The 22540-nt window shown below is 37.2% G+C and overlaps 1 protein-coding gene across 1 annotated transcript; it reads left to right on the top strand.

Annotated features, from left to right (window-relative positions):
• Nucleotides 1–221: 221 nt before the first annotated feature.
• LOC148849044 (zinc finger CCCH domain-containing protein 6-like) lies at nt 222–22069 on the top strand. Its single transcript, XM_088951606.1, has 4 exons — nt 222–573; nt 20303–20512; nt 20686–20810; nt 20898–22069. Exons 1-4 carry the CDS (start codon nt 514–516, stop codon nt 21868–21870), a joined length of 1368 nt encoding a protein of 455 aa, XP_088807732.1. The 5' UTR covers nt 222–513; the 3' UTR covers nt 21871–22069.
• The last annotated feature ends 471 nt before the right edge of the window (nt 22070–22540 follow it).

The following is a 22540-nucleotide window of genomic DNA, read 5'->3' as shown; positions in this document are numbered from 1 at the left end:
CATTTTGATGACAACCTACATGAAATGATGGCGGTTGATTGGTTATAAGCATGCCTTTGATTGGTTTTAAGTTTTTTAGGTTTCGGCATCATAGTCGAACCCACAGATCACAGTATGGAATCGAATTATCGAAATTGATAAATGAATATAATTAAAACAATTAAAACAATTAAAACATTAAAATAATTAAAATAATTAAAATATTGAAAAAGAAGAAAAACAAAAGATGAAAGCGAAAACCAGACGCATCTAGGGTTTGTTGTCTACCTTACTTTCATTGGTGTTCCAAATCTTTATCCCTCCCCACATTCACTTCATCTCCTTAGGAAAGATCGGAACCAGTGAAGGAAGTAAGGTTATTATTCACTTTAAATTGTTAACAGTTTGAACCGGACTAGTAGGTTAGGGTTTTGAATCTCGTCGATCGTATCGTTCTTAAAATACCGTCTTTGATTACTGTAATTTGTTGACAAATCGAAGCGGGAAGAGGTGCGCGATTTTGTGTCTATTAATATGCGGGGATCGCAGAAATCAAAAAGGGTATCTTGGGCTCCTGATGTAAACCTTTGTCAGGTAAAATTGCGTTATCTTCATCAAAAATGTTTATTTCGCCAACAAGGAGAGACACTTTAATGTGTTTTAGTTTTTGGATTCATTCTACTTTGACTTTGTTCGATTCAGTTCTCATTGTTGCAAAAAGAATTTAATTTATATTCCTAGGCGTTCCGTGAAAAAAAATATTTTCTTTTTTACCAATAAAATGATAAAATATCCAAATACGAAATTCTGTGGATTTTAGTCTAAAGTCTAAGCAATCCGTTCCTGGTGCTCTTTAATATCTACCTTTCCTTAATCTATTTTTTTTCTTCTATTTCCCGTTCTAATCTTATCTCTCTGCGGTTCTCATATAGTTTTTGAATCTTTTCAGACAAAAATTTTAGATTTGATACTGCCCGTGGAAACCTAGCTCCTTTTAACAAAATCCTTTGTTATTCTCTTTTTGATCTTCATTTTTCTTTTAACCGCTGTACTTACTCATGAGTCATCAGTCATCACCCTCTTCCCCCAAATTGGCAGCCAGTTTTCTTTGTTACGTTGTCTAAGTGGGTTTTCCAAATTACTTCCTCAACGTTAAAGCTGGATTCTCACTCTTAGCATTCCAAATGAAGAACATAATAGTAGGGTTACTAGCCAAAATAAAGGGGGAAAAGAGAGAATGAAAAGGGCAAAAAAAAGGATTTTTATACTCAGTCCTTCATATCCAACATTTTTTTTGTGTTTCAATTATCTTGAGAAGAAAAACAGTCGAAGAGTAGAAGGATGCGATGGGGAATAGTTTCGGGGATCTGACATGCTAATCAAAGTTAATCATCTTAAGCCTTGACAACACCAATGGGGAGACTAGGCCAACAAATGTTGAGGTTTTGGAGTGTAATAGCAGAGTTTTATGAAGATGTTTAATCATTACTTTTGTAAGTAAACAAGGAGTACATTTATCAAAAAAAAAAAAAAAAAGAAAACAAGGAGTAAAGGGAGCTTTTGGCTGAAAATATTGAATATGCATATATGCTATAAATCTATGGCTAATCAGGAAATTTAGCCATGCTTTTTCTAAGTTGACAAGAACAAAGACTGGAAGCCTAAGCTAAAATATTGAGGCTAATAAAGGTGTTTAATTATTGAATTTTGTAAGTAAACAAACTGTAAATTTGATTATATTTTTAAAAGATAATTGGCCAGTTTAATGCTTGTCAAATATTTAGGAAATATCATGGCACAATTTGAAGCAATCTAAAGTCATTATTTCTGTTGTACAAACTTAAGTTGGATATTACAACATATTGAAAAAATCATTTACAGATCACCTTGATCAGTAAAATGTTGGAAAATCTAGTACTTGATCAGTTAAATGGTCTTAAATGTGCGTGTTCAATTTTTTAATAGTTATCCTGAAAGTATGATTATGAAATTGATGTGAAGAATGAATGGATGAACCCTTTTATATCAGATGTCAGATCTCTCAATCCTTGAATATGAGAATTGGTGGTTTATTTTACAATGGGTTGGGGGGGGGGGGGTTCCTTTGGAGAAAGGAGACAGAACAGATCAGAGGGACACTGGACTCAGGAGTCTGGGTAGGTAAGTAAAAAATCGTTGACCCTGTGTGGAGCCTTATCAGATATTTCTCCCAGGAATGTGACCAAGATGAGGAACCCACCAATCACTTCTCTATGGGATGCTGAAAACATGAATCAGGAATACAGCATCAGTTAATTAACTCATTTGCCCTTGTATTCTCTTATTGGCCATGCCTTTTTGAAACATCCATATTCGAGGTTATTGCATGCAATGTCTTGGAGGATAGTATGGTTTTTTGAATGATACAATCCATGGAACCATTGAACCTATGCGAATTAATGTATTAAAAATCAAGGGCATGAGGCAAGGTGCCATGACTTTAAGATGCTTGAGGTGTAACCCTCTTTTGATTTCATTCTTCTCTCAAAGAATAATGAATTAAAATGAGAACAAGTACAAAGATGTATACAAAACAGATTATATTTGCATATCTGAATAAAAGTATAAACGAAACAATTACCATATAAGCAGATAAGGTGCTTTTTGGATAGGCTTTTGTATGGTACCTTTGTGATTCTGGAAGCAAAAATGGGTATAAAGTATACCAGTAAAAAAGGATATAAGGTGCATTTTGGTATTTAGATGATGCTGTTTTCAAAGGTTTAAACTTAAAGCTTCAAAGGCAAAAGTACTAAAAGTATAAAAGCATGAAGCCAGATTTCTTAGCTTTTGTGCTTTACCCTTAAGGTGGGAAGGCGTGAATGTTCTTTATTGTTTTAATGGTGCACAATGCACACGGATGTTTCATGCATAAATTAGTACCCTGTGATATACTTAGAGAATTCCATGTAATCTTCTATTACTATTGGTGTCATCAGTCAATAAAATGCAACATACCATCTTCTGCTATTATTGGTAAGATGCAGGGAATGCAGATATTTCTTGCATTTGTTAATGCCACATGGCAAACATAGAGAGTGCGACATGGCATACCCAGAAAATGCCATTTTCAAGAAGATGCCACATGGCATACTCAAATAGTGCCACATGTCATCCTTCATTATATTTATATCATTTGTTAGTTAGATACCACATGACATCTTTTTTAGTTCTTTTAAGGGTAAGACATGGATATCTTATGCATTAGATCACACATGGCATATTTAGAGAATGACATGTGGCATCTTTTACTATTGTCAATGTCATTTGTTAGTTAGATGCTGTATGATAGCTCTTCTCATTGTTTTAAGGGTGATGCATGACCTGAAAGTAACAAAACATCTACATTGAACTAATGCCTTTATCATACTAGTGTTTTGAAAAACATGCTATGACAATACAATTTGTCAAATCATTTATATAGTATAAATTACAAATTACAAGCCCAAAATCATTTATATTACTATAAATTATAAAGTAAAATACACATTTCAAATCTTTTCCGGGTTGATTGTTTTTTGCCAGGAAGGATTAGGTGGGGTCTAGAGATTTTTCTTTTCCTTTTCTTTTTGGTGACCTTTGGTCACCTTCTGCGTATCAATTTCTTTTCCTTTTAATAAATTTTATTTTATTACCAAAAAAGGCAAAAATTTTACTTTTGGATTTTAAAAATACATATGCAGAGTCTGTCCAAACATTGCCTAAATTTAAGATGCATGGCGGTGCTTCATTTAAGATTGTTTTTTTTTGTTTATTTACATTTTTTTGAAAGATGGTAAAGTTTCTATTAATTAACGATGACAGACTTTGCTCCAAAAACAAGCATACAGACAGAATCTATGACAGTTGCAACAAAGAGGCATACAGCCATGCACTTTTTTTTTGTTTATTTACATATTCAAGAGATATTTCGATTCCAACAAACAGTTGCATTCTTGGAAACACTTTATTGCATATGATAAAACTCTTAATTTATAATGAAACTTGAACATTGTTTCAAAAAGCCTAAATATGTCACATGGAATAAAGGAAGTGTAATCTAAATAACTTGCATTCACTAACAATTGAAACTCACCATTGATCTTTTACTCAGTCTTGTAATGAGAACCTTATTAAAAAATCTATGAGTATGCCCTTAGAATTGGACATCTTAAGATGTGAATATGTGCATTATACTTTCAGCTAAAAGTCTCTAGGTTGAGCCTCAGGACATTTTCCTGAACCTTGACCAAGGTGTAACATGCTAATTGTAAAAGCATTGGTGAAAATTAATGTTGCTGAAGCATATACATGCTTGTATATTTAAATTTTCTTGCACATCATGTATGGAGCTGGCAGAACATCGGCACGCAGATGTTCAGATGTGTTTAAAACAAGTATCTGAGGCTAATAATAATGGAAAAGTTTTTTATTTTTTCTGTGGTGGGGGGTGGGGATGGTTATGAATTTCACAGTATTGCATGAGTGTTCTATTAATCCTAGGTGAACCAGGAATCACAAGCAAGTGCACAAATTAACTAATTTAAGGAAATGCTCTTTTAATAATAGGATGATGAAATGCTTTTCTAAAATGTACCAACATTTATCTGGTGACGTGTATATAAACACGATATTATTAACTTGTGGTAGATGCTCTTCTAAACTATCTATAATGAATGTAAACTGGAAAATAAAAACATACGGAGTGCAGTGGTCCTAAATTTGATCCATGGAGTTCTGTAATGGGCACTTGATTGAAATACTTACCATTTCATGAATCCATGCACAGAGGTATAGGTAGTTGGTGGAGCCAATTTATATTTTCCTCCATTGCAAGGGCACTTACACAGTGTGTCCCAATTGAACAGTCTCGAGCTCATTCACACTGTCAATGCATAAATAGGCCCAGATTAGTCTAATGTCACAATTACACCCCCGGCCGGATAATAAAGACCACTTGAAAGCAGATTGGAGGATCTGCATTTATGTCTTAGTTAATCCTTTTTGGAGCTGCTTCCTTAGACATTGTTTACTTGTTCATGTGGAAGTAACTTCTCATTACTTTTTGCATTTTCATCAAGATTGAATGCTTAGTATTTCTTAGGACAATGTTCTTTTATTATGCCTATTGGTCACTCCAGATTTTCTTGTCACTCAGCAGTTTTGAGATTTGTACTTCATGCTTAATTTTAAGATTTATGGTTTTTTGATTGACTTTGTAGCCTGTCTGAATAGCTGATTCTAGGAGTTGCTTGCTTTACATCCAATTAGTTGATCTGATTTTCTGTAGTTCCTAAAACATGTCTGGTTGAGCTCTTAGGCTTGTTGATATGCTTTACTGCACTTAGGCTTGTTGTTATACTTTATTGCACTTAATGATGCATGGTTAATTTGTGGTGAAATTTGTTTTAAGATACCCTAGTAATTACTATGATTATGGTCATAGAAGCTCCACTTTCATGCTATTTTCTCTCTTTTGCATTCCATAGAGTTTGATTTCCTGTAATTCATTCATGACATATTGATTAGAGAAAAAAAACTGGTTGTTGCATATCTGTTTTTGGGATGTTTATTTTGGATATGATGTATACTCTTCAGAAAATAGGGGTAATTTCTTGGTGCAATGGTAAAATCTAAGGCTGACAAGCATGAGAACTTGGGTTCAAGTATGATAATGACTACTTTTTTAAAAAATGCCAGAGGTTAGGTCCATATCCCACCCACCCCTTCCAATATAGCTAGAATATCCTTCAAATGATCCCTTGTGGGGTTATTGTCTTGGCTAATTACCGTCCTATCAGTTCATCTGAATTCTGAAACTGAGATTTAGTGAGTCACCTTATTGTTCTATGTGTATCAAACTGCTACACGTCTGTCAATGTATTAAATGATATTATAGTGTTTCATGATAAAACTTGGAACAGAAAAATAATAACATAGTACAATGCTGTCCAGTAGCATTTTGCAATGAAAAACTTAAGTTGATGAATGGAGACTGTTAACAGTACTTGTACTTAGAGCCTCAGAGACTTGTTTTTTTGTCTTTGTACACCTTTTTAACTTATCTGTTGGGATGCCCTAATATAAATAGAAATGCTGGCGCTGCCAGCCCAGCTTTTTGACTCCAAATCTTTCTTCTCTCTTCTCTCTGACTTTCTAACACTTTATACTAAAAAAACATGGTATCAGAGCATTGGTTTTGGGATTAAAGACAGTGTGATCAAGTTTTTTCCTTTAGACTTATTTTCTTTTTGGATCAAACCTAGAGGGAAGTGCATCAGCTAACCTGTAAGTGGTTCCTGTGCTGTTTTTTTTTTTTCTTATTTCTTGGTCGTGTGCCAAGAAATCACCTATAGGGGGGGTGAATAGATGCTACGAAGGTGTTTTTTCAGTTCCATGTGGGTTGTGTGATTCTTTTTGTACCCAGGGTAGGTGGGTTGTGTTCGTCTGGATGACCTGTACCTGCTGTAACAACAATTGTCTACATTGTTTTGGTGATTGCAGTACTTGTGTGGCTTGAAATAGGATGAAGTGATCTTCATAGGGGCTGTCCAGACCAGGAATAGACTGTTTTTTACTTCTGGAATTTTTCAGTAGTGTGGTGGTGTTTTTTTTGGTGTGAACAGAGGGGAATGATTCTATAGTGCTGCTTTGTGCGAAGTCAAGTGTTCTTGTGGCATTGGTGATAGTTTCTTTCTTTTTCTGCTGTTCTTTGTGATTTAATAGTGCAATTAGACTTTTCCTAGCATGTCTTCCAAGGACTCAGTTGTCTCTGGTGTGTCCTCTAGTGATGGTGGAGTGAGTGGGGGATTTGATATGAACTTTCCTATGGCTGTAATTCCCTTTGATGGACTCAATTACCTAGAATGGTCAAAGGGAATTAAACTCTACATAACTACAGGGGGAAAGATGGGTTAATGGTAAGATTAAAGAACCGAAGTTAAGGAGTATAGACCATGATAAGTGGGATTGAGAAAACAGCATGGTGATGTTGTGGCTGTTACTGTCCATGCTACCACAGGTGAGGAAGACCTTCATGTGGGCAGAAACTGCTTATGACATTTGGGAACAAGCTAAATCTACCTATTCAGAACAATGACATTATGCAAAGATTTATCAATTGCAAGCTACTTCTTCAACCTGCAAGCAGGGGGAGAGGAGTCTCTCCGTATACTACTCAAATTTGACCTCAATTTGGAAAGAATTGAATCACTATCAGAGTATGAATTGGAAATATGATGTGGATGTTAAGGCCTACAAGTCTTTGATTTCTCAACAATGAGTGCCTTTCTTTTGGGGCTGAACCCTATGTATCAATCTATTAAGGTTCTTAGATATTAAGAATGCCTTTTGAATGGTGATCTAGAAGAAGATGTATATATGGTTCAATCTCTTGGTTTCTATGCTAAAGGCAGTGAGCAAAAAGTGTGCAAATTGAAGAAATCCTTATATAGCCTAATACAATCATTGAGGGCTTGGTTCAACAGGTTTCATTTAGCTATGCAATAGGTTGGTTTTAAGTAGTGTCAGTCTGACCATACGCTGTTTGTAAAGAGGGGGAAGGTATAATTGCAGCAGCAATAGTGTATGTTGAGGACATAGTAGTCATTGGCAGTGATTTAAAAGGCACTCCTAGGCGCACAGGCGAGGCACATTTTAGGGTAGGTGTCTCGCCTAGGTCCTAGGTGCAGCCCTTTCAAAAGGCGCACGCCAGCCCTTTCAAAAGGTGCACGCCTGGTGCGCTTGATGCGCCTTGCGCTTCAGCCCAAGGGCATGGCACAAAGGTGGCTCGTAGGATCAGGAATGTAATATGTTTTACATCACATTAGCTACTTTAAGTAATGTAATTGAGGAGAAACAAAGAGATTGTGGGTTTTACATGCTTGAAAATGTTTTATATGTTTGATTTTATTTTTAAATTCACATTTGAATATGCTTTACATGTTATGTTTATGTATTTTAATTTTAGATAATAGGTTTTTTAAAACATTTATTTTAAAATTTAAAGTTTATATTTTTTATTAATATTATGTTTAATATTTTTTGGTTTTTTTGACATTTTTTTGATTCTTTTTTGATTTTTTTAATTTTTTGCACCTTGCTTCAAAAAGGTGTTTGCCTCGCCTTGCGTTTTGCTCCTCAGGCACAAATTAACCCTTGTGCCTTTTTTGTGCCCTTGCACTTTTAAAACATTGGTCATTGGAGATTGGACAAGTAAGATTCTAAAGTTGAAGAAGTTTTTAACCACCAATTTGAGGTAAAAGATCTGGGTTCCTTGAGGTATTTTCTTGGAATTGAAGTTGCCAACTCAAAAAAGAGGATTTTCATTTCTCAAAGGAAATACATCCTAGACCTTTTACAGGGCACATGTTAACTAGGAGTAAAGCCAGTTGATTCTCCTATTGATTTTAATCACAAGTTGGGTGATTGTGACGGTGAAACGATAAATGATGTGAAATAGTTCCAGGGATTTGTGGGGAGGATTTTGTATTTGTCTATGACTAGGCCTAACATTGCATATGTCGTGGATGTCCTTTTAGTTCATGCATGCCCCTAAGGCTACCCACATGGAGGCTGTTGGAAGGATTCTCAAGTATCTCAAGAAGTATTCAGAGGCTGGTTTGTTATTCCAAAAGTATGGGCATTTAAAGGTGGTGTATACAAATGCTGATTGGCCTGGTTCTATAGATGATAGGAAACCTACTAGTGGATATCCCACTTTCATGGGAGGAAATCTTGTCACATGGAGGAGTAAGGAACAAAGTGTGGTGGCTAGGTTCGGCGTGGAAGTAAAATACAGAGTTATGTCCTATGTTGCTGAAATTTTGTGGATAAAAAATTTGTTAAAATGTGAGATTTGCTGTTGATAGTCCTATGTCATTGTATTGTGACAACAAGGCAGCTATCAATATTATTTCCAATCCGGTTCTTCATGATAGGACCAAATACTTCGAAGTGGACAAACACTTTATTAGGGAGAAAATCATGAGCGGCTAAGTATGCCCTCCTTATTGTTAGTTTTGAAGAGCAAATTGTAGATATCTTCATAAGGGGCCTACACCACCTGTGGCACAATGACTTGTGTGACAAACTGGGTATGATTGATATCTATGTCTGAACTTGAGGGGGAGCGTTAGTACTTGTACTTAGAGCCACATGGGTTTTTTTTTGTCCTTGTACACCTTTTTAACTTATTTGTTGGGATACCCTAATATAAATAGAAGTGCTGGCACCACCAACCCAACTTTTTGACTCCAAGTCTTTCTTTTCTCTCCTGTCCTAACTTTCTTACACTGTCTACTGAGAAAACAAAGACTATTTAGAAGCAAATTTCTATTAAAACACAACCAGAAAATATCACCCCCTTACAACAGACAGAACACTCAAAATCTGAGTTGGGGAATGCATTTTTTTATCAGCAAAGTAACTTTATTTATTAAACTGAAAGCAGATTACAAGTGTTTTAGGTACTCTGTAGTCCAGAGTACATCATCATACAATTTACCCCAAATTAGAAGGACCATCATCTCTTTGTTTTGCTATAATTAGCTACAGCTTTGCCCAAAATAAAGTAGACCTATCAACTCCCTGAATGAAAATTTATATTTCCAGGGTGCTTAGTTTATTTGCTTAGCCCAAGAGATGACCAAGAGCGAGTTCCCTTCTACTTCCAACTCTCTAGCTTTTAATAGTAAACTTCAAGCCTTGTAAAGTGCCATAATTTCTACCTGAACTGAGTTTCTATAACCAATTGGTCCTGGGAATAAAGCCACAACTTTTCCATGATGATTTCTAAAAACTCCCCCTATACTGTCCTCCCCTGGTTTCCAAAAGCGCTACCATCAAAGTTCAGCTTCAATTTATTTATCAAAAAAAAAAAAGTTCAGCTTCAATTTATTTGGCTTTGGAGGTTTCCAATCCACTTTGATAATTTCTTTATGTGTATTCAATTGTGCAACTTCCTTCCATGTTACCCAATGTGCAGATCTGACTTTTATGGTTTCAATCACTTCCTCCATAGATTTACTCTTCTCATTGAAAATGCTTTGATTTCTTTCTTCCCAGATGTTCCATACCACAGCTGCTCTTGTTACCCTCCGGGCCTCCACAAACATCATCTCCCCCCTTTTTTTTCTGTTGCCTCAAGAAGATGGAGGTGAACAAGCTAACCACATCTTTCGGGGGAGCCCATCTGCGACCAAAGAGTGAAGAGAAGTATTTCCAAATGCAAGATACAAAAGAGCAAGGTATTAGTAAATGAGGAAGGGTCTCACCACTAGCCATGCAAAGGATACAACATGAGTTGGGGAATGCATACAAAATGACATTATTGGGAATTTGATCTGCAGGTGGCTGAATGAACAATCTTTTGCTATTTCTAGTTCTAGGATTAAAACTAAATTATAAGAACTGGAAATACTGTTTCAAGTACAATCTGCTGAAACCTATTGATTGTCTAATTGACCTGCATCAATGATATCCTAAATATGTCGTCTTAAGTGTTGAGCCATGAAATTGCTAAGAAAGTGGAAAGAAGTTGCTAGCTCAGTTACAAGGAAGAAGACTTTGTATCTCATGTGGAACCCTCCACCTCCTGGTTTTATCAAACTAAATTTTGATGGCAGTAGCATGGGGAATCCAGGGCCTTCGGGTATTGGGGGGGTCCTAAGGGATGAGAGAGGTAATGTAATAGCTATGTTCTCATGTCCAATTGGAGTGGGAGACTCCTTGAGGGCTGAGGTGTTAGCAGTGTTGGAAAGGGTACAAAGGGCCAAAGAAATTCAAGTCAAGAAACTGCTTATAGAAGGAGATTCTGCGATTGTTGTGGATTGGCTAAAAGAAGACACTTCCAAGATGTGGAGCTACGGCAATGAGAAAAGAAAATTCAAGTGGCTGATTAAGGATATGGAAGTCCTATGTACTTGGGTTAAAAGAAATGCTAACTCCTTTGCTGATGGATTGTCTAGGCAAGGAGTTTTAGAATTCTGGGTTTTGGGCTCAATTGTAAGGGTCCGAGTGTTTAAATCAGTTGTACTTCTTTTCTGGGGAGTTAAGTATCTTTAGCTCCTCTTCCCTGTAACTTTTTTCTATATTAATGAATTCTGTGGTTATTGATAAAAAAAAGAAAAGTGTTGAGCCATGAAGATATCCCAACACTCGGCTTCCCGGGTGCATGGAGAAGTGATAATATTGTCTACTTTGCATAAACAATGATGCTCATTATTAAACAGTATATTTGCTGTTGGTTTATCATTAGATTCAGGGTGAACTGTTCCATCAATAAAACAAGTTGATATATTATTGTATATATTCAGAAGTGTTTTAAAAGGCGTGGAAGGTATATGCTTGTAGGCGTGCCTCCAAGCGAGGTGCCCCCAAAACACCCTGAGGCATATGCCAGAGGCGCTGATACCTTTGAGGCATGTGCCTCAAGTGCAAGAGGCATATGCCTCATGCACATTAAATATAAAAAGACAAAAAAATGAGAAAAAGGAAAGGAAATGGGAAATAAAAAGAAAAAGAAAGAGAATAAAAGAAGAGAAAAAAAGAAAAGGGAAGGGAAGAAAAGATAAGGGGAAGGAAAGTGGGCCGGGGGCTTTGCCCCCTGACCCCCCCCCCCCACAAGTGCCCCTTTCAATGCAGCCCAATTTGGTTTTTCAGCTCACTCACCTTCGCTTCAACAAGACCCTCCCTTTCAACTAGTGCTATGCATCTTCATTCTTCTTACTATAAAAGATTTTTATTAAAAATAAAGAAAAGTGAGATCCTCCTTCATCATCTTCCTTCTCACCCCCCTCCTCTCAAGGAGGCTTAAACCTCCTTGTGTTCGGGAGGCTTACACCTCATGCCTCTAGGTAGTGGAATGCTCACGTCACGCCTTCGCATTTTAAAACATTGATTGAGAATGGTATGTACACTTTGCTGTATTTGTGCACATTGTCTCTACTTTCTGACTTTGATAGCTTCATTTTTGTCCTCTTCATCTAGCAGAGACTAGGGAATCTGTTGGATGATAATTTGGATGCCCGGGTTCTTGTTACTAATCACTTTAATGTTCTTTTTGTCCCAATTAGTCTCATTGTCACCACTCTTTTCTTATGCACTTGTTATTGTTTAGGAAAAGGTAATGAGTTGATCTAGTTAGATATTTACTGCTAGACATCATTGTTCTGTGGATCTGGTGAAATATGAAGCTGAAGGGTAAACCATATACTGATTGTGCAAATGTACAATGAGTTGGAAGGCGATCCATTTCTTCTTAGTGCCATTGCACAGCCAACAGGGTTGATCTTTTTCTTCCTTGTAAACTCATGCTTCATGTAAGCACTAATCTTCTGAAAAACGGCTGAAAGTGAAATGGGACCTTGGTTTTCTAGATCACTATCCAGCTGGAAGTAAATTGTTCCCAAGTGGTTTGATCTTGTGAGTTGTTTCTGGTTGATATTCCTCACTAGAGTGTGCTATGTACTTGTGGTGCCTCTGGGTGGGTTTATCTTTTTGATCCAGAGCTTAGTGTCAGGATTGAACAGATGCTTTACCTTCATATCAAGTTCTTTATATGTTTCTCTATCTATTTGATTATATAAGACTGCTGCTTGAGGCAAGGACCTGTGGGTCTACTTTAACATTAATTTCTCCCCATCTCCTGCCAACTAACAAATATTGTCCTTGGTTTATCTCAAGCTGCAGACTAGAGGCCTATATAAATCCAAACTTCCTTGTTTCTTTGCTTGGAAGAATGTATATTATAGGGAATGCTTGTATTTCAGCAATTGTACCCATAATGGATCTTATCGTTTAATTATTCTCTACATTGATTTTTCCATTGAAGTCATGTTCATTTCCCAACTCCTTAGGCCTAGCCCCCCATCTCTTTATACATCTTTTACATTTTATGGTGTTGACTGCCTTCTTATTGTGCTTCTGCCAGAAATTTCTGTAGGCTTTTTCCAACTCATTGTGAACTTTTCTGGGTATTGATTTTTTGGGAATGTCATAAACAAAAAGACTCTGTTTGGAAAGAGGGCAAGTGCTGGTTCCGTGCATATATGCACTCTTGTTCAGTTTTGCTGGTGTTTGGTAGGAATGCATTTATGTACTGAAAGTGACAACTTTCATAACTCTCAAGGCATTTTGCATCCAAAATTAGAGCAAAGTTGATCAATGTTAAAAATGTATGTATATATATATTATATTTGAGAAAAGGTAACTGATTTCATTAAATAAGGGAGGAATGTACAAGGCCTTGTCAGCAAAACAAAAACAAAAGACAAAGCCCACTAGTAATTTGGCAATGTATGTGCACTATACAAAATATCCCTTCCCAGCCCAGATTAGCAAGTCTATCAGCCACTTGATTAAACTCTCTAGGAATCCATCTAAAACTGCAATGCAAGCAAGAGGCGAGCTCCCTGATTTCTAACAGCAGGTGGGAGAGCGTCCATGGGTCAAGTGTCTGTCCAGAAGCCTAATTTATAACATTCCTTGAATCTCTTTCCACTGCAATGAAACTAAGCTGTTGCGACTTGGCAATTCTGATGCCTTCAAGAGGGATCCTAGTCTCTGCTTCTGATGCATCAGCAGCCTTGGAAGGACCACTATAGGCCCAGGTCAATTCTCCATTTGATCTACAAACCAAACCTCCTATTCCCGCATCTGAACTGCCCTCCATAGCTCTCCTGAAGCTGCCATCAAAGTTCAGAAAGTACTCACATTCTTCTTGGGGTGATTTTAGAGAAAGGCTGAGGGTGAAAGGGAGTGGTTGACAGTAGAGCTGGCCTATTCCTTTCCAGTTCACTCTGATTGATACCCCCAAAAACTTTACTATTCACCATCCAGCTGTTGATATTAGCTAGGATATGATCTGTAAGAGTCTCCAAGGAGTAGTTCTCATCGAATAATCTCCTATTTCTTTCCTCCCAGATGTCCCACATGACACAGCATGGATAATTACTTTCCAGAAGCAACTTCCTCTCTTGCCCACATTAATCTTTAGCCCTTGTGAAGGGTTGAAAAACTCTATAACAGAATTTGGGGGAGTCCATCTGAGACTGCCCCTTGCTAAAGAGTCAAGAAAAAACTGCCAAAGACTCCTGTCCACAATGCAATTGATAAAAAGATGACCAATAGATTCCCCATCATTATAGCACATCAGACAAATAGATGAAGAGATGTAGAGTTTGCCTTGAAACTTCTTTTGGAGGTTGTCGCAGGTATTCAGCTTTGCACAAGAAGCCTCACAAACCATGAAGGGAATTCTAGGGGGGACTGTGGGTAGCCAAACCTCCTTGCCCGGAAATGGAGAGGGTTGGGTTGGCAGTTATGTTGAAAGAAAGAAAAGGTAGTAAAGGAACCATGTGGGGTTAAGGACCAGATGAGCTTGTCCTCAGTGGAGGGAGAGATAAAATCTTTTGAGAGCAATGAGTGTAAGGAAGTAATTGTGGGGATTTCTGAGTCTCGCAACCATCTAGGAAGTTGAAATTGAAGGAGAGGCCCTCTGATCCTCTTATCAAGGTTGTAGAAATGAAAGCTTGTTTATCACACACTAACCTAAAAAGAGAGGGGAAAGCTTCACAGAGAGGTTTATTTCCCCACATAAGGTCTGTCCAGAATTTAATGGTATTCCCATTTCCAGTTTTCAATCTAAGAAAGGGAGAAAAAGAAGCAAATGACTGTAGAGTACCTTTCCAAGGATTTCGAGAGGAATGAGCTGGTAAAGGAAGAGAGTTGCCCCATCCCAAACTGCTTATACCATATTGGCTGCGGATGACTGAGGCCCACAAAGTTTTGTTCCATCTTGAGCCTCCAAAGCCACTTCCCAAGGAGAGTCTGATTTCTTTCTGAGATGTGTCCCAAGCCTAGCCCACCTTCTTTTTTGGGCTTGCAAACAGTTTTCCAGTTCACTAAATGGCAAACTTTATCTTCTCCTCCCTCCCAGAGTAATGTCTTTGGATTTTCTCTAATCTATTCCTTATCTTAACTGGTACTTTGAAAAGTGAGAGAAAGTAGATAGGGAGGGTTGAGAGTGTAGCCTTGATGAGAGTTAGTCTACCATCTTTGAATATATTTCAATCTTGGGATTCGTGTTTGCACCCATTACAACTAAAAATTGTTTGGCAAGAAAGTAAATTTATCAATGCAAAACTAAACCAACTTTGCATTTGCATTATTTGAATGCAAATTTTGCACTTAAAGGTGTGTTAAAAAGGTGTATTTCAATCTTGGGATTTGCATTTGCACCCATTACAACTAAAAGAGTAAAATACAAAAACCTCCCCTCAAGTTTCTAACAATCATAAGAACCTTCCCTATAGTTTCATTTTAACAAATACCTCCCTGAACTTTTGAGAAATTCAACAAAAACCTCCCTGCCATTACCTTTCCAGACGAAAAATTAGACTAATGAGCCAGTTTTTTTCCAAATACCCATTCTACCTCTTCATAAATTATTTTACATACAAATTTACTGAAATAACCATGTTTTAATTTGACAAAAACCTTCTTTAAAGGTCATATTCTAACATTTTTGTCAAGTTAAAACATGGTTATTTCAATAATTTTGTATATAAAATAATTTATGAAATGGTAGAATGGATATTTGAAAAAAAAACGGGTGCATCAGTCTTAACGTTTTCCGTCTGGAAAGGTGACAGAAGAGAGGTTTTTGTCGAGTTTCTCAAAAGTTCAGGAGAGGTATTTGTTAAAATGAAACTATAGGGGAGGTTTTATGATTGTCAGAAACTTGAGGGGAGGTTTTTGTATTTTACCCCAACTAAAAATCGTTTGGCAAGAAAGTAAATTTATCAATGCAAAAGTAAACCGACTTTGCATTTGCATGGGCCAGAATGCACTATACGTATTTGTATTTGCATTCTTCCCAAACGGAGCCTAATGGACTGAGCCACCACTTGGGTCAGCTGTTCCTTCCCATCTTCAACAATAATTCTGGTCTTCACCTTCTCATTCTGTTGTTGAACCAACTTGGGTCTTCACCTTCTCAATCTACGTCTTCTTTCCAATTAGTAGCCTTGCACTCAAGCATAGTTTTCAAGGCGCCAAGGCGAGGCTAGGCGACTGGGGGGCGCCTTGTCGCCTAGTTGCCTAGGCGATGGATTTTTTTATGTTAAAAACATAGATCCTAGGGTAGTTCCCTAGGTACCATAACCATATATATATATATATATATATATATATATATATAGATCAGTAACAGTGAATTTTATTAAAGATTGAGAAAGTACATAGATAAGGAGCTAAGAAATCTTAACTCCCTAATACATCAATGTACACCCAAACCGTAAACAATTACAAAACAGCCCAAAAAATAGGGTTTCTGTTCACCCCTTGCCTAGCTAAGCCATCTGCCAATGAGTTTGCACTTCTCTTTACCCATGTACAACTAACTTCTATGTCGTTACTCAACCACTTAAATTTCCTCTTTTCATTGCTGTAGTTCCAGAGCTTGGATTTGTCCTCTTTTAACCAGTTCACTACAATTTCAGAATCACCTTCTATGGTCAATTTCTTAATGTGCATGTCTTTGACCCTTTGTATGCCTTTAAGAGCTCCTAATATCTCAGCCCTCAAGGAGTCTCCCACCCCAATTGGACCAGAATACATAGCTAACAGATTCCCTTTTTCATCTCTTATCACTCCCCTATTCCAGAGGACCCTGGATTGCCCAAACTACTACCATCAAAGTTCAGTTTGATAAAGCTGCTTGGTGGAGGGGTCCAACAAGAACTTGAAGCTTTCTTAGCTGAAGTTGATTCTGCAATTTCCTTGCAATTACTTAGCATCTCATCAATTGAGAAATCAACAAACAATTCCAAAGTTTTTAACCAGTGTATCACCCTAACGTGAATAACCTCCAACATTACTTCCAAGCTTCTCTCTTTGTCTAGAAAAATCTGCGATTTCTCTCCTCCCAAACAGTCCAACAAACTGCAGCCCTTACACATCTCCACATGAACTTTGCCCTTTTTGTTGAGCAGCTGGGCATGGACGTGAATAAGCTTTGCATTCAAAGGGGGAGTCGACCTATACCCAAACAAATAAGTAAGCCATTCCCAAATATCTTTAGCAAACTGACAGGAAATTAGTAAATGGTATCCAGACTCACCATCAGATTTACAGAGGACACACCAATGAGGAAACAAGCAACTATTGGGTCTTTTTCTTTGAAGTAAATCTCCTGTATTAACTCTTTCCAGAAAGGCTTCCCAACAGAAACTCCCAACCTTTGGAGGTATAGGTTGACACCACTCCTTTAATAGGAAATGACAGTCCAACAGAAGAAGGTTGTATCAGGGCTTTGAAGGAAGAGGCACTGGTATAGGAGACCGAGAATGAGTGTCCAAATTCTATTGTCTTCCTGGCTCTAGGAAAATCTCTTCAATGATGGATAATAAGGCTGAAATACAACCTAATTCTGTTTCCGTTATATCTCTTCTCAACCCCAGGTTCCAACCGAATCTAGAAGGTGAGTTAGAAGGTACTAGGAAGGAGGAAACTGATTCATTTTTAAGGGTAGAGATAGCAAAAATAGTTGGAAATTGATCTTTCAAAGGGGAATCCCCAACCCAAACATGTTCCCAGAATTTAATTAGGTTGCCTAAGTGCAAGTCATACCTGATCCAGGGAGAGAGCACGGGCAAAGTAGCTTGAATGGCTTTCTAGGGGGGTGCTGTTGTAGTCCTTGCTAGAATCCCAAGGGGATGCTCTTGAATAGAAAATCAACATAGTCATGAGAAGAAAACGAAGAAGGAAAATAAAATTCAAAAAATATAGAGGCTGAACCCTTATATTTGTTATAGGAAAAGAAGAAAATAAAAAGTATTGGTAGTAGTAGAAGAAGAAGAATATATGGAAGAGGAAAATGTGTTGATTAGATAAAATTTTAAGTTCTTCCTTATTGGTTCAGGTTTTTAAGTCTTTGAGGGTGCAATACAGCATTTAGCAATGTTTGTATTGATCAAACCCTAATAAATAAGAAAATAATAAAAGGAAATTAGTATATAAACATACAAAATGATTATTTTAGTTTAATAATGTCTATTTTATAATTATATTCTCAAAAAAGATTGAATAAAAAAGTATTTTATAGTAGGAAGTATAAAACTGCTTGGCGATTAGGCGAGGTGAGCTTCAAAGGGCGCCTTGTCGCCTAGGCGTTGCCTTGATAACTATGCACTCAAGTATTTGTCTTCATATATCACAATTCTCATCTTCATTGTGCAATCTAGTATTCTGTGTTGCTTGATGGTTGATAATCTTGCTAAATAAGATTCCTGATATTTATTAGTTTATCTGTTGTTTCAACATCTCTGAATTCCTCAAGAATCTCTTAAGTTTCTTAACTTCATATATGTTTACCTTCCAAAGTGCCATTAATAATCTGCAAAGAACAGGTATAATATGCTAGGGGTCAGTCTTTTAATTCTGAATTTTTGATACCTCTATCCTTACTTCAGCTTTAGTTTTAATCAGCATCTGGGTCATAATTCCATCCCAACAATAGAACCACAAAGGCTTCATTTCAGAGCACTTGGTTACAAAATTTTTCTTCCACCTCCCCATTAAGGATCAAGAATGAAGTTTTAACCATCCATTGATTTTTTCCAGAAATTTTCTGTCCATCTGATCATAGACCTTTGACACATCCATTTTCAGGGCCACCCATCTTGGGTTATATTCATTTTATTTATTGAGTGGATAATTCTTTTGCAAAATTTATCATTGACCTTCCCATTCATCGAAAAAACAATCATTGACCTTCTTGTCAGGGATGGATATATGGAGCTAAAGTAGAACCTCCATGTAATTGTTGACTGTGGCATGAGAATAGCCTGAGTAAGTTCCCTTGATATGTTGTTAGTTCCTTTTTTTTGCCAAGTGCAAAAAGGGATTTCAAATTTTTTTAAGATACTCAAGTTCTAAAATCCTATGTGTTTGTATTGTTCTATCATATAGCATACTGAAGTTTTTAGAAGTATCAACTAACTAGCCAAAGTTTAAGCACAAAGAGGGAATGAACTTCCCAATTTGTTGGCTCATACTAAACACTAAAAATATTCTACTTGAGGGTCTTTGTTTATAAGCTTATTTCCTTGAGGAATTTTTTGAAGAGCATAATAGAAGGAACTAAGACCATGATGTTTCACTGAGCTTATTGAAAGTTGGTTTTGTTTGATTTATTTCCTTGGTTCTATTTTCTTTCCTTGGAAAAGTGAAGTGGGTTAACCCCAAAACATAAGATACTCTTTTCAATGGCTTCAGCTTATTTAAATTGAATGCACTTGGTTCTTGCTTAAACCAAGATTGGTTATATTTAATAATCATTGGTTCAAATTTCTTTTCCTGAGATTAGAGAAACATGTTGAATGCTGTTTAAATTAAAGCAAGAGATAGCTAAGATAAACATGTTAAATGCTGTTTAAATTAAAGCAGGAGAGGTTGATTTATAATATTGAAGCCCTTTATTGGATTGAATGTCCTCCAATGGATTGCTCAAAATTAATCTATTTCTAATTATAAATTTAGTGGGATCATGAAGTTTCTATCCTGCAAGTAAATGTTTGATTCTTTATATGCGACCCCCCTACAAATTCAGATCAATGCAGTTTTCTAGGAATAAACATATAAAATGTCGACCTAGCTAACATTTGTAGTTTTATAGGAAAGTTGCCACAAATTGTGAATCAATTGTATGAATGTTTAGTACCGTCATTAATCATTATATACAAGTTGTTGGGATATGGCTTTGATCATTGATTGATGTGTACTGAATTTCGATAACATATATCAAGTAAATTATCATATTTAACAACAAGTGCATCTTACATGGTTTGCTGTCTCCAAGAATTTGCTGTTGTAGACATCTAGGTTAATTGCCCATCCTTGTGGATACATGGAAATTAAAGATGATCTCTTGATAAACTTGGAATGGTTGAAAACAAAGTCCTAAATAATGCATCAAGACATTCATACTCTCTAAGGGGAGGTAACATCTCGAGCCTCCTCTTAGGGTGAATGTACACTTCATTTCTTATTATTAATAAAATTATTATTCATTTATCAACAGAAAAAGACATTCATACTATTCATATAATGAAAATGCAAGAAATTCAGTTGAATGGAGTCTTTGAGGGTTCAGTCTGGAATTTTTAATACAATTTATCTTTTTATCAAAGTCTTTTGGTCCTTTGGGAGTTCTGAAATTTATGCTAGCTAGATGGTCTTATGCACCAGTTGCCAAAATGATCACCATAAATTGGTAAATTAATTAATGCTTTCTGTTACACAGGTGAGGTTGTTCCTATCTGAGGACTCTCCCTCACAGGTTGGAATCGGAGCTCAAGATCACCTCCAAGCAAAGGCATCATGGCTACTGCATTCAAGTGGAATGAACTATGATGACCATCTTCCTCCTGGGTTTGAAGGTGCTCAACCTTTTAATCAAGTGAAGAAAGAATTCTCCCAGATCCCTCTTATTAAATGGAAATGTCCTCCCAGAGTAAGCGTGCCTATGTTTTATGTTTCTTTCCGAGTCTTCAATTTTAAATTAAAACCCATCATCCTTGCAATTCATGAGCAAGACTTTACTCCATTGAAGTGTTTGAATTCCTACTCTAGAATCCAACACACCGCAATCTTATTACCATCTCCTTTATTCTCTAATTTGCACAGTTTGTGTTGAATCACAATTGGCAAGTGGTGGCCGGGGAAGAAAGCAAAGAGGTTGAAGTTCAAAACCAGAGAGAGATGCGAGTGCTTGAAGCAGTGTATCCTCGCCCTTCTGCCATTCCTCCAAGGTGCATATTGTCTTTCCTTTTGCAACCTTGTCTGTTCGTGGTTTTTCTGTTCTTTTAGTCCTACTTTCATTTCATCCATTCTTGCAGCCCATCTGTTTCACCAGATATAGAGAACTATTATCAGGATGATCGTCAGACTCCTATCATTCCCATCACGCCCATTGAAGATGAAGAACCAGATCCATCATGCAGTTCTGTAATTCCAACTGCCACTTCTTTGAGTGTGCAGCAGCCAGTTTTTCCACAAGGCCTGTTGGTTCCTGGATCTGCATACACCTCTAAAAGCAACTTAACAGTTGCTCCAAATCTTGCAGACAATGAAAAGCCTGCTTCTGTTACCATCCCTGGTGTAGAACCTGACGTGGTTGCTGCTGCCTCTGCAGTATTTACTGCAATCATGCGAAGCAACGAGCAGGGAAGTCTGATTGACCATGAGTTGCTCATTAAAATACTGAGCAACCCAAAGCTGGTTGAGAAATTGGTTACGGATTATACAAAACCTTCAAATCCACAAATCACACCCAAGCCAAGCTCACCACCTATGATCCCATCAGGCCCGCTGACATGCCCACATCCTGTCCACATCAGTGGGACAGAATCAGATTTACCCTTTTCAGCAGCCCCTGCAACGGGAAACTTGTACCCCGTGACAAATGCAGCGGTACCCAACTTAAATCCACGACCACATCCACCTGGAGTCGTTCCAATCCCCAATCCTGCTGCAAAAGCACCTCCCGTCAAAGATGTAAATTACTATAAAAGCCTGATTCAACAACATGGGGGAGAAAGACCAGAAGCTCAGGATCTCACCCTTCCGCAGTTCAGTAATTGCCACAGCCCTCAAACTCTAAGTGCAAACCAAGAACCAGTACAGAGCACAAAACCCAAGATCCCGAAGCCTTGCATCTACTTCAACAGCTCTAGGGGATGTCGGCATGGGGCCAATTGTGCATATCAGCATGATTCGTCATTTCAGCAGCGGGTTGGCACCATGCAGCAACCCCCCATTCCCAGTGCCAAAAGAATGAAACTGGACAGGGAAATAACAGGGAGAACATAGAGCTTGTCGTTAAGAGTTAATGTAATCATGTTCCCAGGATTTTCTCTACGGCAGACAGCCCGGCTTTTATATATTTTTTTAGATTCATTTGCAGTAAATAGAATCCATCCCCTTCTTTCATTATTTTTCCCCTCAGCATTATTTTCAAAACCTAATTTATTATAGAAGGTGCAGGTGTTGAGAGTGTTCCAAGTTCCAATCAATATTGTGATTAAACGATCTGGTTTTCAAATTTAATCACCCAACTTTGTTTTCTATTTTTTATTTAGTTGCAACTTGCGGCGGAAGTTTTTTTTTTTTTTTTGGTATTGAAACTTTTCGGAAGGGAAAATTCAAAGCGTCACTGTACTTGAATTCTGGGGTTCGACTATGATACGAAGAAAAGCTTGTGTAAGTTGCGAGCAGTCGATTGGTATCATAAAAGTAGTAACCAATCAATATCATAAAGGTGGTAACTAATCAAGCGGAGCGGAACCATGGATTTTATCAGAATTCAAAGGGGAAGGGAGGGAGAGGTTTATGCGTCGGAGGTTTAACATATATATATGATAACTTATTTTCTTGTGTAAGTTGCGAACAATCGATTGGTATCGTAAAAGTAGTAACCAATCAAGTGGAACCATGGATTTTATCAGAATTCAAAGGAGAAGGGAAGGAGAGGTTTATGGGT

This window comes from Nelumbo lutea, chromosome 6 (assembly GCF_056320005.1).
Source record: "Nelumbo lutea isolate HS-2025 chromosome 6, American lotus-T2T, whole genome shotgun sequence".
Taxonomy (NCBI): domain Eukaryota; kingdom Viridiplantae; phylum Streptophyta; class Magnoliopsida; order Proteales; family Nelumbonaceae; genus Nelumbo; species Nelumbo lutea.
Note: the sequence above shows the minus strand (reverse complement) of the source record. Positions and strands in the feature narration are given on the sequence as shown.